Raw genomic sequence first — 20,817 nt, 5'->3', positions numbered from 1 at the left:
CCTTAAGGTCTCCGGCTTGGATTAAATCTTTGAAAAAAACTTTAGATTCTGTTGTGGCGAGGGGACAGAGACTGGAACAAAACACTGTCGGGTAATTGGTGGACACAAAAGGAAGAGAGGTGCCTGTACTCCATAAATCTTAAAAGCCATGGGTGACACATAAAATTTAATGGCTTATTTTCAAGAATATTTTAATTGCCCAGACTTATTGACCACATCCTAGTCTTAAAATTTTACCACCTCTTGGTCATAAAATCTCACCACCTCCTATAGTTTTAAAATCTTGACCACTTCCTATAGATACATGCAGTTTTAAAATCGACCACCTCTTAGTTATAAAATCCGACCTCCTGGTAGTCTTAAAATCTGACCACCTCCTATAGTTTTAAAATCTGACCTCCTCCTATAGTTTTAAAATCCCACAACTTCCTAGTCTTAAAATCTGACCACCTCTTGGTGATAAAATCTGACCACTTCCTAGTCTTAAAATCTTACCACCTCCTAGTTTTAAATTCTGACCACCTACTAGTCATAAAATCTTACCACCTCCTATCTTTAAAATATGACCATATCCTAGTCTTAAAATCTGACCACCTCCTAGTCTAAAATTGGACCACCTCCTTGTCTTAAAATCTTACCACTGACTAGTCTTAAAATCTGACCACCTCCTAGTTTTAAAATCTTACCACATCCTAGTCTTAAAATCTGACCACCTCATATAGTTTTAAAATCTGACCACATCCACATTTTTTCTTCTTATAAGTTATATTATCTTATATTATCACTGTTTTGTGATTTAAAAAAGAATTGGGTGGGGTATGTTGGGGAGGTTCTTGCTGTTGTTTATCTTTCTAAATTAATTAATTAATTTTATTATTACCCAGTATTTTGTTTAATTATCATGAATAAAGTCAAGTTCATGTTTTAATATAAATTAAATTATTTTCTGTTTTACTGTTTATTATTCATCTCACATATATCATTTTTAAAGACTTGGTTATTGGTTTAATGAAATTAAAAATACTTTTTAAAAACACACCAAAGCAAAGTAAGCAAATAATTTGTGCAACGAAGACTTTTTCTCCTCTTTGGTTTCATCTGTTAGGGTTTAGGTTTTTTCTTAATTTAAAAATAAAATAAAAATATATATATATATATATATATATATTCACAGGTCAAACCACTTTTAAAACCACTTTTCTGTTGCCTCCCTTGACCACAGAACAAGTTTAAAATTTTATTATAGGAAATTGAAAACTTGTTTGAACACCGGACACAGGTCAGTTTCCCCTGGATAACACTCCCCCCCCCCCCCCCCCCCCCCGTCCCTCCACTCGCAATAGGCAGGTGTTCCTTGTCGTAGAAAACACTTCTTTTGTTTTGAGGCTAAAAAAAAAATGTGTTGAAAAACAAATTGTGAAATAGGAATCATCAAAGGACTTGGTCTTGTGAGAGTGAACCGATTACACACAGGGCAGGGAGTTCACCGGACAACAGCTGGGGTTAACATGGCCCTGGTCCCCGTGATGGGAGACAAAACAGGACAAAACGGAAAAAACAAATGGAGGAAAGAATGGAGAATAATAGAAGAATGTGTTTTGTTATTGTGCTTTAAGCTGCTGGGTAATTGACCCGTGTAAACAGTGGAAAGGTCAGTGCACGTCTTCATGGAAGAAAAATGGGTAATTCTGATTGAATTTCATGGTGGTGGCGTAAATGAGTTTTTCATTTGTGTGGTGGGTTATGGTGTCTGTATCCATCTTTGATGACTGCTCCCCCCCCCCCCCCCCCCCCAGTGCATCCACTTTGTTTTGTCCTGCATCACCACATTTTGTTTCATGACTGGTGTATTAAAACATGAGGTATGTGCTGTCTTGTGTTGGGAAGTACACATATAATAATAAATTTTGCTAATAGGAAGGGATGGATGGATCAATCGATGGGGGATAGATGGATTGATGGATGGATGGAATGGAATGGAATGGAATGGATGGATGGATGGATGGATGGATGGATGGATGGATGGATGGATGGATGGATGGATGGATGGATGGATGGATGGATGGATGGATGGATGGATGGATGGAATGGATGGATGGATCAATCGATAGGCGGATAGATGGATTGATGGATGGAATGTATGGATGGATGGATGGAATGGTTGCATGGATGAATAGATGGGTGGATGGACACATGGATGAAATAGTTACATGGATGGAATGGAATGGTTGGATGGGATGGATGGAATGGTTGTATGAATGTATAGATGGGTGGATGGATACATGGATGAAATAGTTGCATGGATAGATATATGGGTGGATGGGATGGATAGTTGGATGGGATGGTTTGAATGGTTGGATGGGATGGATGGATAGGTGGACGGAATGGTTGGATGGGATGGTTTGAATGGTTGGATGGGATGGATGGATGAAATGGTTGGATGGGATGGTTTGAATGGTTGGATGGGATGGATGGATAGGTGGACAGAATGGTTGGATGGGATGGTTAGTTGGTTGATTGGTTGATTGTTTGGTTGGTTGGTTTAATAACACATTAATGAAAAATACATTGGTTGTTGGTGTCAAGCAAAGATGTCTATGAACAAATTAATGGTTAACTGAACAGACTAGCTTATGTTGTGGTAATAGATGTCTTTTTCTCTAATATTAGACTAAGTATTTTGTGTTTCACCCCACTGAAAGCCACTTGTGAAACAATATCTGGAGATTACTAATGGAGAGGGACATAGCCCAGTGGTTATACGGCTGTCCTGATGTATGATTGGTCTAGGATCGATCCCCATCGGTGGGCACGTTGAGCCTTTGACCAGTTGTGGTGCACTGGTTGGAATGAGAAAAAACCCAATGAGTTGAATGGATCCACCGAGGTGGTTCCATCCTGTGACACAAGCACCTCAGGCGAGCACTCAGCCGACTGAGCGAAACCCTGGGTAGGACGTAGCCAGTGAAAAAGCACTCACCAGATTCGTGGTTGGTCTAGAGTGTGCCCATTGGACTATGTCTTGTTCCAGCCAGTGTTCCACAACTGGTGTAAAAAAAAAAAGCTGTGGTATGTACTATCCTGTAGATGGGATGTTCCTTAACCATACATGTATGTCTGATGCCATAGAACTGTAAATAAAAATAACTTGAGTGCATCATTGAATAAACCACAACACTGCCAAGGTCAGTACAAATGTAATCAAATTGTGTCGACTAAATACCAAATCAGCAACAACAAAAAAAGTGTGTTTTGTTTAATGACACCACTAGGGCGGGCACATTGATTTTATTAATCATCAGTTATTGGATGTCAAACATTTGGTAATTCTGACATACAGTCTTAGAGAGGAAACCTGCTACCTTTTTCCATTAGTAGCAAGGAATCTTTTATATGCACCATCCCTCAGACAGGATAGCACATACCACAGCCTTTAATATACCACTTGTGGGGCAATGACTGGAACAAGACATAGTGCAATGGGCACACTGACAGGGTTTGATCCTAGACCAAGCATGACATGGGCATAGGAAAGTGCCAAAAAGTGGAGGGCACACACACACACACACATATATATATATATATATATAAATATATAAAAACTTTTAATGCTGCTAAAAAGTAAGGTGTGCTTTCCTGTCTGTGGGAAAGTGCATAGAAAGATCTCTTGCTGCTATTGGAAAAATGTAGCAGGTTTCCTGTGATGACTATGAGTCAGAATTACCCAATGTTTGACATCCAATAGCCTATGATTAATTAATCAATGTGATGTAGTTGAACAAAACAAAGCCTAACATCACACCCCATACCAAATCAAGAGGCCATCTTCAGAAGGACAGGTTACAAAGACAAATAAGAAATGGTGACGATCTGACACTCGGCATCAGGCCATCTACAGGTAGATCTCTGCCAGGCATTCGGCACCAGACCATCTACAGGTAGATGTCATCCAGACATTTGGCACCAGACCATCTACAGGTAGATCTCTGCCAGGCATTCGGCACCGGGCCATCTACAGGTAGATCTTGGCCAGGCATTCGGCACCAGGCCATCTACAGGTAGGTCTTGACCAGGCTATATACAAGTAGATCTTGGCCAGGCCATCTACAGGTCGGTCTTGGCCAGGCGTTCGACACCACGTCATTTACAGGTAGATCTTGACCAGGCCATCTACAGATAGATCTTGGCCAGGCATTCGACACCAGGCCATCTACAGGTAGGTTTTGGCCAGGCATTCAACACCAGGCCATCTACAGGTAGATCGTCACATAGTGATGAGCAAAGCCCAGGTAAACCTGTTTCACAGACATCAAAGGCCTGACAGTTGACCTGTTACAGGGACCAAGAAAAAAACTCTTCAAATAATTAAAGGTTTGCATTTTCAATTTCCAACTGTGAAGAGCTTGGAGGACAAACATTGTAGTTTGATGTCAACTTTATACACGATATCAAATTAGTGGAACAAACACACATGGAAAGGGATGCACTGGTTGTGTCGGTAAATACAAATTAAAGGAAAGAAAAGGGATGTGTGCTGTGCGTTTTAATAGTCCGGCCTACCGGTAATGTAAAATAGAAAAAGTAGAAGTGACTTCTTCTTTCCCCAGAGAAAAGGAGAAAGTTTGATAAAAATAGGCAAAGTGAACATTTACTGGTACATTTCATAATGGTTCATGTTCTTCGTTCATTCAAAAAGGTAGCAAATTCAACACCTATATATCATATTATTACCTCAGTGGTCACTCATAACAGGAAATATTTTCATATTTTCTCACTTTCTGCATTGGTGTAATGTACACTACCATTTGGACGATTTGACACTTACAAACAATTAACCTTGTAGGTACTAAATATGACATCATCACGATTGGGGGCGGGACATAGCCTAGTGGTAAAGCGTTCGCTCGATGCACGGTCAGTCTAGGATCAATCCCCGTCGGTGGCCCATTGGGCTATTTCTCATTCCAGCCAGTGCACCACGACTGGTATATCAAAGACCGTGGTATGTACTACCCTGTCTGTGGGATGGTACATATAAAAGATCCCTTGCTGCTAATCAAAAAGAATAGCCCATGAAGCGGCTTTAGCCATATGTCTGACGCCATATAAGCGTAAATAAAATGTGTTGGGTGCATCGTTAAATAAAACATTTTCTTCATCACGATTTGGCAAACACAAAATGACATCACATAGTTTAAAGAGTTTGTATTTACAGCTTTCTGTTTTCAGTGTTAAACTTGTAATAAAATTAGTTTTATGCAATTCATTATCAATTTGTTTTAACAGAATATTTTGAACTTTGGTTTTTGAAAATTCTCTGTGAACCATGATTAAAATTCTAAGTTATAGCAATACTCAGAACAGTATGTAAAGTGATTTTTATATATATGTAGTATATGTATGTGTATATATATATATATATATATATCGAAAATAAAGGCTTTTAGAAAAAATATTTAGCTAGGGTAATAAATAGAATAACAAACTCGATACCAGTTATTATCAAATTTATGTTCCTTATGAAATACATGTCACTTGTCTGCACTCACTAAAGCTTGTGACAAGTGAAAATTATTTCACTCATTTATTGTCATCAATGTATTTCATAATCAAAAACTTTTTGTTTAACGACACAACTGGAGCACATTGATTAATTAATCATCAGCTATTTGATGTCAAACATGTGGTCATTCTGACTCATAGTCATCAGAAGAAGCCCGCTACATTTTTTTCATTAGCAGCAGAGGGTAAAACAATAAGTTAAATGGATCCACCCATATTATTCAATCCTGCGACACAAGCACCTCAATTGACTTAACTAAATCCTGCCCCTTCATTATCAAACACAGTACTACTAGTTCTGGCAATAAAATGTAAGGAAATTTATTATGTAATATTTATTTTAATTATTATGTTAGACAGTTAATAGCTATATTATGTATATAATTTAATGAACAGGGTTGTCATTTGTTGTTGTTGTTATCATTATTATCATCATCATCATCATCATTTTTATTATTATTATTTAAGACATTATAATTATGTTTGATTTAAAATGTTCTTATATGTGTATGTATATTTTGAAGATTTTGTTTAGGAATTAGTAAAGGAGGGCCCATAGAAAGAGATTTTAAAAGGATTTCAGTTATTGAACCTTTAATAACAGATCAAAATATCATCACATCCTTGGCTACAAAATTTCTACAGATAGTTTTTTGAAGGATTGGGGGGAAATGGTAAATATTTAACTGTTACATGACCCAAATATAATGCCTCCTTGGAAACTGGGTATGTTTGCTTGGTCAAGTTTGGGTGACAGCGGAGTTAAGTGGATTTTCTTCCTCTAAGCCAGGTGAGATGCGCGAGGCCTTAATTCACTGTTTATTCTCTGATTTGGAGTCTTCCGCGAATTCTGCCCGTGTTTGTGGATCAAATACTGCGCATGTTTTCGGGCTGGCCGCACAGTCCTGTTAGCAAACTGCTGCAAGTTTGCACGGCGCTTCAAAGACACGCACGCTCCTCTAATGAAAGATCAAACACCCTCTCAGGTGTTTTCGCCGAGTGGTCTTGTTTTTCGTTCTATGTTGATGTGCGTCTTCCGTGTTTGTTTTGTTTTCTACACATGCAGCCCTTTCTAACCTTACAAATACAAAGGTGAAGTTTTGGGGGGGGCTTTTTTTTTTTTTTTTTCCAGCTCTCCAGTTGCTGTGGTAGCATGTTTGTTTGCGTTCTGTGCATATAGGGTTAGTGTAGAAAATTGAATTCATTACAGTTTACTGCCGTCTTAACAAACTGAAGCCTGTAAGGCTGCATGGAGATGTCCTTAAAAATAGATGTTTGCTTTCTGTGACCTGCTCAACCTAATTTATTACAGGTCAGTCAGAATCTTAGATATGCTTTTTGTTTTATTAAAAGTAAAAAATTAGACCTTTGTTTAAAGGGACGTACCCTTTTTTTTAAACACTAAGGCATATTTTTTATTATTAGAGCCATTTTTGATAACTGAAATCATACTTTACTTACATTTTATTATTTAGATTATCCATTTCCATACATTCAAAGTATTTTTGGTCATTCTGGTGTTTTTAATATCACAAAATGCATTTCTATATATTTTTTAAAACACACATGTGTCTGAGAAGTAACAGTTAAAGAGTCGAGTTTTAGTCTATTTTTAGAGGGTATTTCACCATTTCAAAGTCACAGACTCATGTTTCAATCAATTGTAACTTTATCCAAATGTGTTACAGGTTTGTAGATTAACCAAACTTAGTGTGCGTTTTCGTGGGCTGAAACTAGGGTCTGTTCCTTTAATGGGAGAAAAAATATCATAGTGACCCACTGAAATAATAACTACATAAATCCATTCTGGCTTAACCATAGTAGATATATATATATATAATGGCAACTGCTGTTTCAATTTGACTTATTTATTTGCTACCGTGTTTCGAGGGTTTTTTATATCTGTAACCATGGTATACTGAGAACTGCTGTGTGAACCTTATTTATTTATTTCTACATTATGTTCATTATGTTTGCTTTTAAATCTATGTACGGTTCAAGTATGCTGTCTTGGGCATACAACTCTGTTTTCATATGCTTCAAGCTTTTATAACTTTAGAGTCCAAACTCAGAACTTTAATGACATCAGTTTCTATGGTGATATCCTGTTGCAGTTGGAGAGACAAGGGTTAGGATGTGGAGTTGGACACCAAAAGAAGTTGAAAGATAGGAAGAGCTGCCAGGTTGGCAAGAAATAGCATGGAGTTCAAGAGAGAAAAGAAAGGGGGCAGTGGGATTAAATAAATAAATAATGATTTTTATAATTTTATCAGTTCCTGCTGGGGTAATAAATAAATAAATAAATAAATAAATAAATAAATTCTATGGTGTTGTCATGGTGATAAAGTCTCAGACCCTGTTAGTCTTGAAAGTAGACTAAATATTCAGACCCTGGTGTGGTTTTAGCTGATCTGTTTGTCACCAAAGTTGATGTTCACTGGATTAAGTGGGGAACATTTTGTTTTAAACATTTTGATTAGCGATAGTTGGTCATCAGTTGAAAATTTAGTAGCAACTACTACTTAACATTGAGTGCTCCCTTGAGGTGCTTGCATCGCAGGATTGAATCACCTCGGAGGATCCATTCAACTGATTGTTTTTTTCTTGTTCCAACTAGTGCACCACAACTGGCCAAAGGCTATGGTATGTGCTTTCCTGTCTGTGGAAAAGTACATATAAAACATCCCTTTCTGCATTATGAAAAATGTAACAGGTTTCCTCTGATGACTACGAGTCAGAATTATCAAATGTTTGACATCCAATAGCCGATGAATGATTAATTAATGTTCTTTAGTGGTGTCGTTAAGCAAAACAAACATAACATTTTAGAATTGTTTAGTAATCTCTCAAATTTGCGCAGCGAATGACAGCATGATACTGAACAAAATAGACCGTGGAAAACCAGTTAATACAGAGTCCAGGAAATCACCTGCATGTTATTCATAACACTCTTCTGTGCACATGCACTGTTCCAAATGTGAAATGTTTGCCTGCAATAAATTTGACTTTTATCTTATCGTGATTAGGTAACCACCTGCATAGTGGAACTGCTTAAAAATAGAAGTCTCCTATACAGCCCTGCAGACTTTCTGCAAACAGAATTGCATAATCTGATGTAATCCTGTGTGTTCTTGAGGACACAACTCTTGTTTAAACAATAGCAGGACTCCACCTCTTGGTAACCATTCCTGCCCATTCACCAGTTCAAATGGGCAAATCACAGACCATCACAGTGCAGAGTTCATGACCAAAGGCAGGCTAGGTTTTCGTAACATGTGGTAACAGTTCTGGCTTCTTGTTTGTTCCTTGAGGTCAGGCTTGTGGTGGTAGTGCCCCATATATTACATCATTCATTCTGTGATCTTGGTCTGTTCATTCATTCTGTTACATCATCCAGTCATTCATTCACCCTGTTACCTCATGTTGCATCACAGGTCAGGCTGGATCACTGGTGCACACTCCCTGTTGTTACATCACATTATGCTGTTGCTGGCATTGCCAGAGGTGTTGGTTTAGCCCAGAATGGCCTTTAAGGTCAGGGCTGGCCATGGTGAACATGGTGTTTTAGATTACAGTCCATATCACACCTGGGACAGTACTGTACGATGGTCTTCAATTGAGACTTGCAGGTTGTGCCCAAAACTTGACTACTTGTGAATTGCTTCTCTTTTTTTAATGATTAAATGTGTACGGTTTGTATTATGTTTCAGCTTTGTCTTTGGGTATATTTCAGCCATCGCAATTAACCATAGCAATTGGCAATGCTGTGGTGATTATACTGCAGTATTTACAATATTCTCAGCATATATTTTGCCATGAAACTTTCAACTATGTCATTTTCCATTGTTCATTTTTTTTTTTTTTTTTTTTTAATATAATTTACAATCCCCTCTTACAAAGTAACTGCAAAACTGCCATGGAGACTTTTTCTTGCCAAGGCCAATTTCTTAAATTGCCAGGGTTCTTTTTTATATAAGGTATTGATATAGTAAAGAGAACTTAAGATTTTCCTGGAATTCTGTATTTCAGTCTTATGCAAAAACTGTCCCATTATTCTTTGACTGAAATAAAAGTTACAGTTCGTAACATATTCATTATTTTTCAGGTTCTTGCAAAATGTCTTCCAGATTGTTCAACTACAGCTGATGTAGGGATCCTGTGACCTGACATTACCAGCTTGTAGTTTTCTGGGATAAAACAAGATTTTTTAAAAGAAATATGAACTAAAATTCTCTGTTTAAATTATGACTGTTTTCTTCTTCTTTTTTCAGCTAATGGTAACGTGTACACGTGGGGGTCGGGAGTGGATGGAGAACTCGGTCACGGTCAGTCTATCATGTTCCTGCACCGACCCCGGCGACTCACGGACTCCGACCTGCAGGGCTGTGTGGTGAAGATCGCGTGTGGCGAGGAATTCAGTGCCGCAGTCACAAGTAGGCAAACATTTACTGTGATACAATTATTTTCACGTCAGTGTGATCTAGTTCATAAAATATCAGCAATTGGTTGATTCACCAAAACACAACTGTCATGGTATTCTAAACATGCTGATAAAAGCACAGAGATGAAAGTATTCCAGATTTATCCAGAATTCCAGGGTTTTTTAATCATCTATATAGTGTTTCTGTGTTTTTTGCATATATGTCAAAAAGTTTTAATTTTCTCTGTCCCAAACTTACAATATGTTTTGGTCTAATATGAAGAACATGTATATTCTGAATGGAGGCCGTCAGTTTAGACCATTGTGCAGCCCTACCCCTAGGGCCACTCTCGGTACCTCGCCAGTGCTCACCACCAATATTAACATTTCTCGATGCTTTGGTCATTACTGATTTTTATCTCTGAAAACAAAATGATATCCAACTGGCCGAGAAAACAGTCTAAGCAAAATTATAATTGCTAAACATTAATATAAATGGATTACTTAAAATCTTACTGTGTAAAGATCACAACTTAAGTTTCATAAATAAATAATTCACAGAATTATTCTATTCATACTTTTGGAGCAGGGTTCATACGGAGTCTGGAAAACCTTGAAAAGTATGGAATTTTGAAAATCCATTTTCTAGACCTGGAAAAAGTATGGAAAAATACCTTTTTTTTGAGTTGGTTTGGAAAAGGTATGGAAATTCATCTTTAGCCTTTAGGACTCATGTAGAAAATTTCGGTTGCATGAAACCGGCAGAATCTGACGCCATTTTCCGATCTCGGCACTAAAGTACATTTGGAAAATCGAGACTAACAATTGCCGACATTTACTGAAGATTTGAAGTACACTTGTGCAATGCAGTGAGTCTTGGGAAAAGGTCTGGATTTTTGTTGAATCCTGTTGGAGGAGTATATATATATATATATAAACCTATTCGCAGATCGGACAACACAGTAGAGAGTTATCCCCTAGTTTTGGGGATTTTGTTGCTTTTTTTTATATTTATACATGTATTGTTTGACAATTTTCTGAAACTTGTAATTTAATTGTAATAGAGTCATTATCATTCATTCATCAGTCCTGTTTGCTGTTTTGTTCTGTGGTTTTTAAAAACGTGTTTCTGGACACAGCCTCTGTGGAGACAACAGAAAGACTGTTTCCTTTGTGTGGTTGTGTTTTATTTGAGGTAATCCATCACATAGATTAACAAGATTGGTCGATCAGTTTGCAGTGTGCGATTTTGGTTTTAAAAATTTAAGTGTCATAAGGAATCCCCGTTTGCAAATCTTTAGAGCCCGCCACCAACCCAGCGAGCCGTGCCATGCGTCTCCAGTAGAACAGATGATACGCTAAATGTTTTGCATGAAACCATGGAAAAGATTGCTATTCAAGACTGTGGTTTCCCAGAAGTTTGAGATATATGTTGACTGTCATTTCGAAGAATCAATGTAATAATTTTTACGAGCCATTCAGGCTCGTATGCTAGCCAAGCTAGAGACTCTCCTCAAAATGGCACACCAAATTTGGTACTGTTGTCTGCTTGTCGATCAGACTGGAGGGAGTTTATAGCATAATCAGATACATATTCAAAAGAGTTTCATTATTTCAGTGGTCACTCGTCACAGGAAAAATATTTTCCATATTTCTTCAGTGAAAAATATTCTGCATTGGTTTAACGAACAATGCTACTGAATGATTTGACGTTTACAAACCAATGACCTTGTCGGTACTAAATTTGATGTCATCAAAATTTGGCAAACACACAAAATGAGGTCATGTAGTTTAAAGAGTTTATGTTTACGTTTACGTTTATAACAACATTTTATTTGAATACAATTCATTATAGATTTTTTTTAGCAGAATAAAGAAAACTTTTGTTTTTGAACAATATCTGTGAACGTGATTAAAATACAAAGTTATAGCAATACTGAGAACAGTGTGTAAAGTGATTTACATTGTTTCTATATATGTACATGCACGTATGTTGAAAATAAAGGCTTTTAGTGAAAAATAGCTGAAATAATAAATAAAATAACAAACTCGGTACCAGTTATTATAAAATTTATGTCCCTCATGAATTAATTTTCATTTGTCACTCACGAAAACAACTGAAAATTATTTCACTCTGGATATAAATTTGATAATAACTGGTAACTTTATATGTATTAAATCGAAATAACCAATCTGTTTTCCTTTATCAAAATCATATCTCTGCAGAAGATAGACGAGAGTATGTTTTAGGCATTCTTTCATGATTCACTATCAGGTGCTTAATCTTAGGAGTACTGCCATTCTCCTAGCCAGGTGCTCATTCTTAGGAGAACTGCCATTGCTCTATCTAGGAGCTCAATCATAGGAGAACTGCCATTGCCCTAGCCAGGTGCTCATTCTTAGGAGAACTGCCATTGCTCTATCTAGGAGCTCATTCTTAGGAGAACTGCCATTGCCCTAGCTAGGAGATCATTCTTAGGAGAATTGCCATTGCTCTATCTAGGAGCTCATTCTTAGGAGAACTGCCATTGCCCTAGCTAGGACATCATTCTTAGGAGAACTGCCATTGCCCTAGCTAGGAGCTCATTCTTAGGAGAACTGCCATTGCCCTAGCTAGGAAATCATTCTTAGGAGAATTGCCATTGCTCTATCTAGGAGCTCATTCTTAAGAGAACTGCCATTGCCCTAGCCAGGTGCTCAATCTTAGGAGAACTGCCATTGCTCCAGCTAGGAGATCATTCTTAGGAGAACTGTCATTGATCTATCTAGGAGCTCATTCTTAGGAGAACTGCCATTATCCTAGCTAGGACATCATTCTTAGGGGAACTGCCATTGCCCTAGCTAGGAGATCCATAACAGAATGTTTCATCCCTCCTGCACCACCTGTAGGAGGACTGCCACTCCCAAGACCAGCTTAGAAAGCCCAAACTTTCAAAGGATAGAGTTCAATGAAATATATACAGCTGTGATATCTGACCTATGGAATTTGATGGCATTTTGCTGAGAAATATTTTTATTTTCATTCAGATTTTTGTGCAAAAAAAAAAAAAATGTTGTGCAAGTTGCTATGAGTTTAAAACTTGGTAATATTATTATGTGAGTTTTAACATTATAGAGTCGCACATCAATACAGCCAATTTATAGGTTTCCTTTTGATGCAAACATAATAACAGATAATACTGTAACCTCAAACATCTTACAAATTTAAGGAATTAGGGAAAAGGTTTTCTTTTAATATGCCATAATTATTATTTTGTTTTAATTTTTTTTTTCTTGTTTAATTTCTTTTTTAGTAAAATCTTTCTGACAATACATATTTTGTCTTTTTTATTTATTAAACATTGTATCTCTGTCACTCTCTCATATATCACATAACCAAAGGTTAAAATACTCATTTCCTTTTGTCCGAGCATTGTTTTGTAATTTGTATTATTATTATTTAATTTTTTATCTGTGGTTAACCTCTGTTTTGTAGGTCAGTGTTATACATACAGTACACACATAAATGTTTAAAGTTTGGTTTGTTTCATGACACCACTAGAGAACATAGATTAATTAATCAGCGGCTGTTGACTGTCACCACTAGAGAACATAGATTAATTAATCAGCGGCTGTTGGCTGTCACCACTAGAGAACATAGATTAATTAATCAGCGGCTGTTGGCTGTCACCACTAGAGAACATAGATTAATTAATCAGCGGCTGTTGGCTGTCACCACTAGAGAACATAGATTAATTAATCAGCGGCTGTTGGCTGTCACCACTAGAGAACATAGATTAATTAATCAGCGGCTGTTGGCTGTCACCACTAGAGAACATAGATTAATTAATCAGCGGCTGTTGGCTGTCACCACTAGAGAACATAGATTAATTAATCAGCGGCTGTTGACTGTCACCACTAGAGAACATAGATTAATTAATCAGCGGCTGTTGAATGGATTCACCAGAGTGGTTTGATCCTGTGACACAAGCACCTTTAAGCGATCACTCAACCGACAGCTAAATCCTCCCCCTAATACATACAGGTGCCAGAAGTATATGTTCTTTGAAATTATTCAATTATCCTGTCTTTGATTAAATAAATCATAGAAGGTTTTACTGAAACTAATTTACTGGTATTTATTTATTTATTAATTTATTTATTTATTAATTTTTTTTTTTTTTTTTTTTTTTTTTTTTTTATTACTTCATTTGGATTTTGTAGTATTTTATGTCAGACAATTTGAACTTAAAATTCTTCAGAACAATAACTCTACATGTTAGCCATTAAACAGACATTTCATATCCACATAATATATAGCCTTGATCATAAACCTTTCAGGCGAACTTTATAATTATTGGTTTGGCTAATTAAAAACATTAGCATTCACCGCTGTTATTTTTAGTTTTAAATGTAGATCTGCATTGCTGGTGGTTTTGAAACAAATGTGATTAATTTACTCCTGTGTCGTGGAGTCAGAGTTAGAAGTTTGAACCTATTAACTATTAGCTTTTACTAGATTTACGATCATCTAGTTGTCACATCATCTGTAGAAGTAGTGTTTCAGATTACGGCGTATAGATTTCACTTCTTTATTTCATCAGAAGCTGTCATCTTTGTGATTTAGTCGGTAGTAAATCAACTGCCGGAACAACACTCTGTCCGAAGACCTCGCAGAATCAATACGAAATTCCTCCTCGTCTGAAAGAGCACAGACGTTTGCCAGATGAACCCTTAAAACAACTTTTTGTTTTCACTAGTATATTAATCATTATTCAGTTATTAATTAAGTAAATTTGCTGCAGTAAACATTCTCAAGGATACAGAGCTAATTTCTTGGGGGAAAAAAACTTTTGTAGAAAATCTTTTTTATTTATTTTTTTGTTAAATATTTTTTAAAGCACATCAGTTTAACACAATCTTTTTTCAATCTGTTCTTAAAGGGACATTCCTGAGTTTGCTGTACTTTTTAAGATGTTATCAACTAACAAAGACCTCTTAACGATTGCAATTACATATCAAATACATTTTTCTGCATAAAATATTAGTGGCTGTATATTAAACACGTAGGTTAAATTTCATTTCATTTCCAAATTTATTTATTTTTTGTATGTACGGAATTATTTGAAGACAAAATCCAGTTTGGGCTTCTTACAAATATTAAGATGACTAGAAACACCTTGAAAATACAGACACGGATGTGCTAAACCAGAAAATATATTTAATATGTAAGTTTAATCGTAGAAATATTTATTAGTCGGAAACATCTTACAATGCAGCAAACTCAGGAATGTCCCTTTAAATAAAATGTAATTAATAGGTCTGACTCAAGAGTTGAATCATTTATTTATTATTTACACTTCTTTTTCTTTTTTCTTCCCATTCCATTTTTCCTTTTTTTTTCTTTTTTTCAAATATTTTATTTTTTATTTTTAAGAATCTTTTGAATTTAATATTAATTTCCTCACATCTTGTAACATGAAATTTAAGTGCTTCTAGACTTTTGTAGTTTTTACAAGTATGTCTTATTTGAAACAATACGCATTTATTTGAAAGTAACTTGAAAGTTTTCTTTAGTTATTTTGAATTTTTATTTGACCAGAAATGGCTTGTTTTATAACATTATTTCACGATTTTTATACATGATATAAATTCATAGATTTACAGCAACTTTTGCATCTATCAAGATCATAAATTAACTTGAAATTTCTATTTCTGAAGATACAATTCTAATACTCTGATAACGCATTCATCACTTGAATTTTTTTTTAAATCTTGTAAATTTTACATGTGACCTAATGCACTTTTAAAAATCCAGAAACATGAATAAGTATTTGCTTTATTTGAAAAGACAGAACCGGGTCAGAGAAAAGAAACAGTAGTCTCCTTATGAGTTATTCATCTACGAAACAACCCATCATTATGTCAGCATGGCAAAAACAAGAGAAGCTCCCCGTACAAAGATAGATGGCGCTGGTGGCAGCACTGGGCGATGGCTTGTCAGGGTCTTGACGTTTTGTGTCCTCGTGTGACGTTTATCGTAGCATCAAGACACATTAAACGGTATTTAAGGTGGAACATTCCCAGTAATTAATATGTCAGCCGGCTCCGGGGTCATTAGCTGACCGTTCAGTATGTGGAGGTGAATAAATTGTGCGATAAGTGATAAGTCCGAGGATTATGAGCGATGAGCTATGGCAAGGGGTAGTTAGCGCACTCCCCGCAACCAACAAGTCGTAAAGTCATAATTCACGGCAATCTCTGATTAGATAATTAACGCTTGTCTCTGGCAGTGTTCACCGAGGACAGAAAAACAAGCGACAAATAAATCATTTGTGATTGATTAAGTGGCAGAATGGAAAGATGAAATCATCATAATTTTGCACTCTGTGTATAGTCTTGAAACATTTTCAATCAAAATTAAAAATATATACTTTTTCTCTTCTCTTTTTTTTTCTGGTTGTTGTTTTTTTGGTTTATTGTTACAGTGGGGTTTTTTCTGGGTTTTTTTTTTCTTTCTTTCTCTTTTTTTTTTTGTTGTTTTTTTGTTTGTTTGTTTTGTTTACATATAACATGGCAAAACATGTAACCCTTAGTTAGAATTTATGCTAACATCTAAGAATTATCCGAGTTGTAAAAATCGTGGAAAAAACAACAGAAATTGTAATATTTATGTGAATGTGTGAAAGGTCCAATAGTCATAAAATATTGCAATGATATTTTGTTATTATCTTGTCAAAACAAATTGTTTAAAGCTCTAAAAAGGAAAAACATTTCCTCTGGGGTTTTTTGTTCATGCATATGTCAAGATTCATCTTCCTGAACATGTCTGTTGTATTTTTCACAAAATGGAGCCAGTTTTAAAGCTGTCTCTTGCCATCATGATGACTGTACAACATTTTATTCTTTCTTTCAGATTCCGGCAAGCTGTACATGTGGGGCAAGAACAGTCATACGATTTCGGCAGGTCAGAGGTCATCATATTCTGTTGCGTACCCTCAGTGCATGAACGAGACCGGGTGGCCGAGAATAAAAGATATTTTCTGTGGCGCCTGGCATGCTGCTGCAGTAACAGGAACATCGGGTATACTTCTTGTACTGAGATTTTAGCTTTACTATGAGATTTTCCAATACCAATGTGTTGAATGTCTGTCCATCCATCATCCGTCCATCAGTTACCGGCAACATTTCCTTTAAAGTCTGTCCTTCAGGGGTTTTGATTGGATTGTTCTCAAACTTGGTACAATAATCCTTTGGGAAATTTTTCATAACCTAATAGAGATATATTTTGGCAATTTTGTATTTGATTTTTAATTAATGTGAAAGTCTTTCTTCCTTTAGATTTTTTATTGGATCTATAGTTGTGAAACCTGGTACTATGATTCTCTGGGGACACTCTTCACAAACTAATATGTACAGACATATTTTGAAAATTTTGAATTTGTAAATCTTTATTAAATTTAAATATTATAAATATAAATTTGACATTGAAAATTTATTTAAGTTATTTTTTTGGGGGGGAAGTGTATATTTGTAAATGTTTTTCCATAACACACATTACTTCTTTATTCTTTACTTTTAAAAAAAGTGATTATTAAAATTTTTTACTGTGAAAGAAAAGAAATTTTTAAAAGAACTTTTCACTTGAAAATAAAATGTAAATGCAATTTATATGGTTATTTATTGTTGTTTTGGAGAGGGGGTTTTTCATCAAAATTTATCATTGATTCTTTTCTGTCTTTTTTGTGTATCTTCTTTGCACACCACAGTACACTGTATATTTGAACTACATGTATGGTGATTTTTTAAACAATATTCATAGATACAAAAATGTATTTGGATGACAAGTATTATTTTTCTTTTAGACTGGTGCCCTGCTGGCTATGAGTCTGAGTGTAACTCGAGTGAAGAGGATCAGGAAGAGGTGCTCAGTATTGTCAGCAAGAGCATGGCATCAGAAGCAGATCACATGGAAATCAAGGTACATTTTGTATGTTTTATGATGTGGAGAAAATTCTTTTAAATTAATAACAGCCATTGAATTTGGTGATTTGTTTTTAACATTCTGCCAGAATCATAATATAAATATCTTGAGTTAAAATTTGTTTAAAGTTTGTTTTGTTTAACAACACCGCTAGAGCACATTGATTTATTAATCATTGGCTATTGGATGTCAAACATTTGGTACTTTTGACATTGTCTTAGAGAGGAAGCCCGCTACATTTTTTTTCGATTAGTAGCAGGGGATTTTTTGTAAAATATCTTGAGATTCCATCTCATAATGTTACATTTCTGACTTAAAATTTAGCATTCGCGGAGACATGGAATCGTACTAAATTCGCAGCCTGTATAATGTCGCTTTTGTCCTTATACTCTGCTTAGTTTGATCTTACCCCTCCCCATAACATTGAAAAGCTATTAAGATATTAATAAAATAAATTTTAACAACCACAAAGGATTTTTTAAATCTTTGGGGTTTTTTGCTTAAATTTTTAATTCTAATTGCTGAAGAAAAAGCCCCAGCCTTTAATCCTGTAAATAAATGATGAAAACTTTACAAACAATTCTTGACAGGCCTCATGTTTGATGTCGGATCGGCTGGTCGGAATTCCTGTTGGTTTTCATCCATCTGGGATATAACAGAAAACATATTACCCACAATTCAATGACTAATTGAAACTGATGTCTGTTGTGAAGCGCAACCTTCCCGTAATCCTCGTGACCCATTGTTTGATGTGTGCTTCTTTCATGACATTTCTTTACGTGAACTTGGATCAGTGGGGTTCCGCGTTATGAAATCATTTTCCAGTGGGTCGCGTCCTGCCGAAGAAAACCACAATCTGTGCAACACTATATCACGACCGTTTGGCTTTGATGTTCCTGTGATGGCCGTCGGTTTTCTCTTATCCAGAGTCAGGTTATAAAGATTTTAAATTTTGTTTTAAAATCTTCCTTTTTAGCTTCATCGTGTCTTAATTAAGAGAAATATTCTAAAGCTGGGAGTATGTTTTTATGTCAGATTAATCAGTCTTATTTCAATGGGATTTTATTTAATAAAACAGATTAATGTACACACGCACACATTGTTAACATAGATTTGTTGACATTTGGAAGATTTAATATTTGCTTAATTCATATACATGTATACAAAGTATTTTGAAAGCTGGAAATCAGTGTGGAAGACAGTGTTTATACAGTAGTTTGATCAAGATGATAGTACATTTTCAATCAAAGGTTAATGTTTAAATATTTTAATATTGCAATAGTTTTCACTATTTAATTTTGGACAGAAAGGAAAATTATTAAATTTCCTTAGTTAAAAAAGTTGTATACATAAGTATCTAGTAGACTTTGACAGTTAAACTAACATATATTTTAATTTGTATTAAATGTTGCTGAATTTAGTCTGTTATTAAGATTTGTTGAAATATTAAAGTTACTTTGTAATCAGATGATTTCAATTTGGCGTCCATACTTTTATGACAAAACAGTCATCAGAGATTCCATGTTAATAAAACTATGAATCTCTCTTCTTCATTTATCAGGCCATGTGGCCTATCTTTGTCTCTGGCCCGGCAGTGATATGTTTTTATTTAATTATGGCCTTGTGGTTCCCCACAATTGAATTATTAGTAATTATGTTTGTCACAAGCTGTTGTGGCCATTCTGCTCTAAAATCAATTTTGAATCATTTATATTTATTTAATCAGCAAACAAAGTTGAAGCTGTCTTTGTCTGTGTGATGTAAGTTTTTGTTTAAAATAAATATATTTTATATTTTAATTTACATATTGAGTTACCAGCACTGAAAATAATAATTAAATTATATTGTTTCCTCGATAAGAAATATAGAAAATGGAAAGTGCAAAGATTGATTTATAACCATTAAACACGTTTGTCCATAAATAGTTAACTTGTATTTTTTTATTTGTATTTGAAATATTATTTCTTGACATTGTAAACAGGGCCATATAGCTAGTGGGGAAGGTTGGGGGTTGTACCCCCAAAATTGCCATTGGTAGTTTTATAGGGATTTTTTTATTATTCAAATATTTAATCTTTACATTTGAAAACAAAAGTTAACAAATACATTTGGTGGGAAGCCATAATTATGCAACATTGAATGAGCCATTTTAAAATGGTATCCTCCCAAAACATGCCAAAACTTGTTCAACTATAAACGTCAAATTGCCTGATAAACTGTACGCATGCTTGTTACCTCTATACCTGAGAATGGTTTATCCATTAACAAAGAACGATATTAGGAGAACGATTTTTAATAACATTTTGTAGAACTTAAAAGTATATATTTAAACGCATCAAAATGTATCCAAAACGGTTTTGCATGGTTACCAATATCAATAAACAATAGTTTATAGTACTTATTTAAGAATTGATTATTGATAATTTTTTATATTCATGGAAGTATGAGCCACAGGCTAGCTTTACACACTGTATGAGGAAACATTTTGTTCAGTATCATGTCGCAGTTCGGTACACAAATTTCAGAGATTATGACACAATTCTGAAAAATGAACAGTAGTTGCTACTCAGTTTTCAAGTAATCACCTACTGTTGCCAGTCAAATTTGTTTTTAAACAATATGTTCCCTGTGTGTTAATGGCATGGTACATTAGCATATTCGAAATTTTTCAAATTATTACTTCTCGATTTCATTTTTAGTAGAGACACATTAACAAAAGAATAATCAAAAGTAAGGTTTTGTCATGTATCTCGATGTTTAGGGACAATCTTTTAAAATGATGCAGTTACGGTAATACTTCCCTGGTTTTGTTTCATTAATTCACTTCAGTGTTGTTTCCCCGTGTGTGACACAGCCCGCAGTATTGATATCC

At 35.2% G+C, this 20,817-nt stretch overlaps 1 protein-coding gene across 4 annotated transcripts in view; it reads left to right on the top strand.

Moving 5' to 3' along the window:
- LOC121386554 overlaps positions 1 to 20,817 on the top strand; it is a 204,627-nt gene that overhangs the window by 160,687 nt on the left and 23,123 nt on the right. For all 4 annotated transcript variants that reach the window (XM_041517505.1, XM_041517497.1, XM_041517513.1 and 1 more), the window contains 3 exons: positions 9,834 to 9,995; positions 16,878 to 17,045; positions 17,827 to 17,942. In XM_041517505.1, the coding sequence (XP_041373439.1) occupies positions 9,834 to 9,995; positions 16,878 to 17,045; positions 17,827 to 17,942 (446 nt within the window). The remainder of the gene's footprint in view (positions 1 to 9,833; positions 9,996 to 16,877; positions 17,046 to 17,826; positions 17,943 to 20,817) is intronic.

Source organism: Gigantopelta aegis, chromosome 2 (assembly GCF_016097555.1).
Source record: "Gigantopelta aegis isolate Gae_Host chromosome 2, Gae_host_genome, whole genome shotgun sequence".
NCBI classification, from domain to species: Eukaryota; Metazoa; Mollusca; class Gastropoda; order Neomphalida; family Peltospiridae; genus Gigantopelta; species Gigantopelta aegis.
The sequence above is the reverse complement of the archived record's forward strand: the minus strand, read 5'-3'. Positions and strand labels throughout refer to the sequence as shown.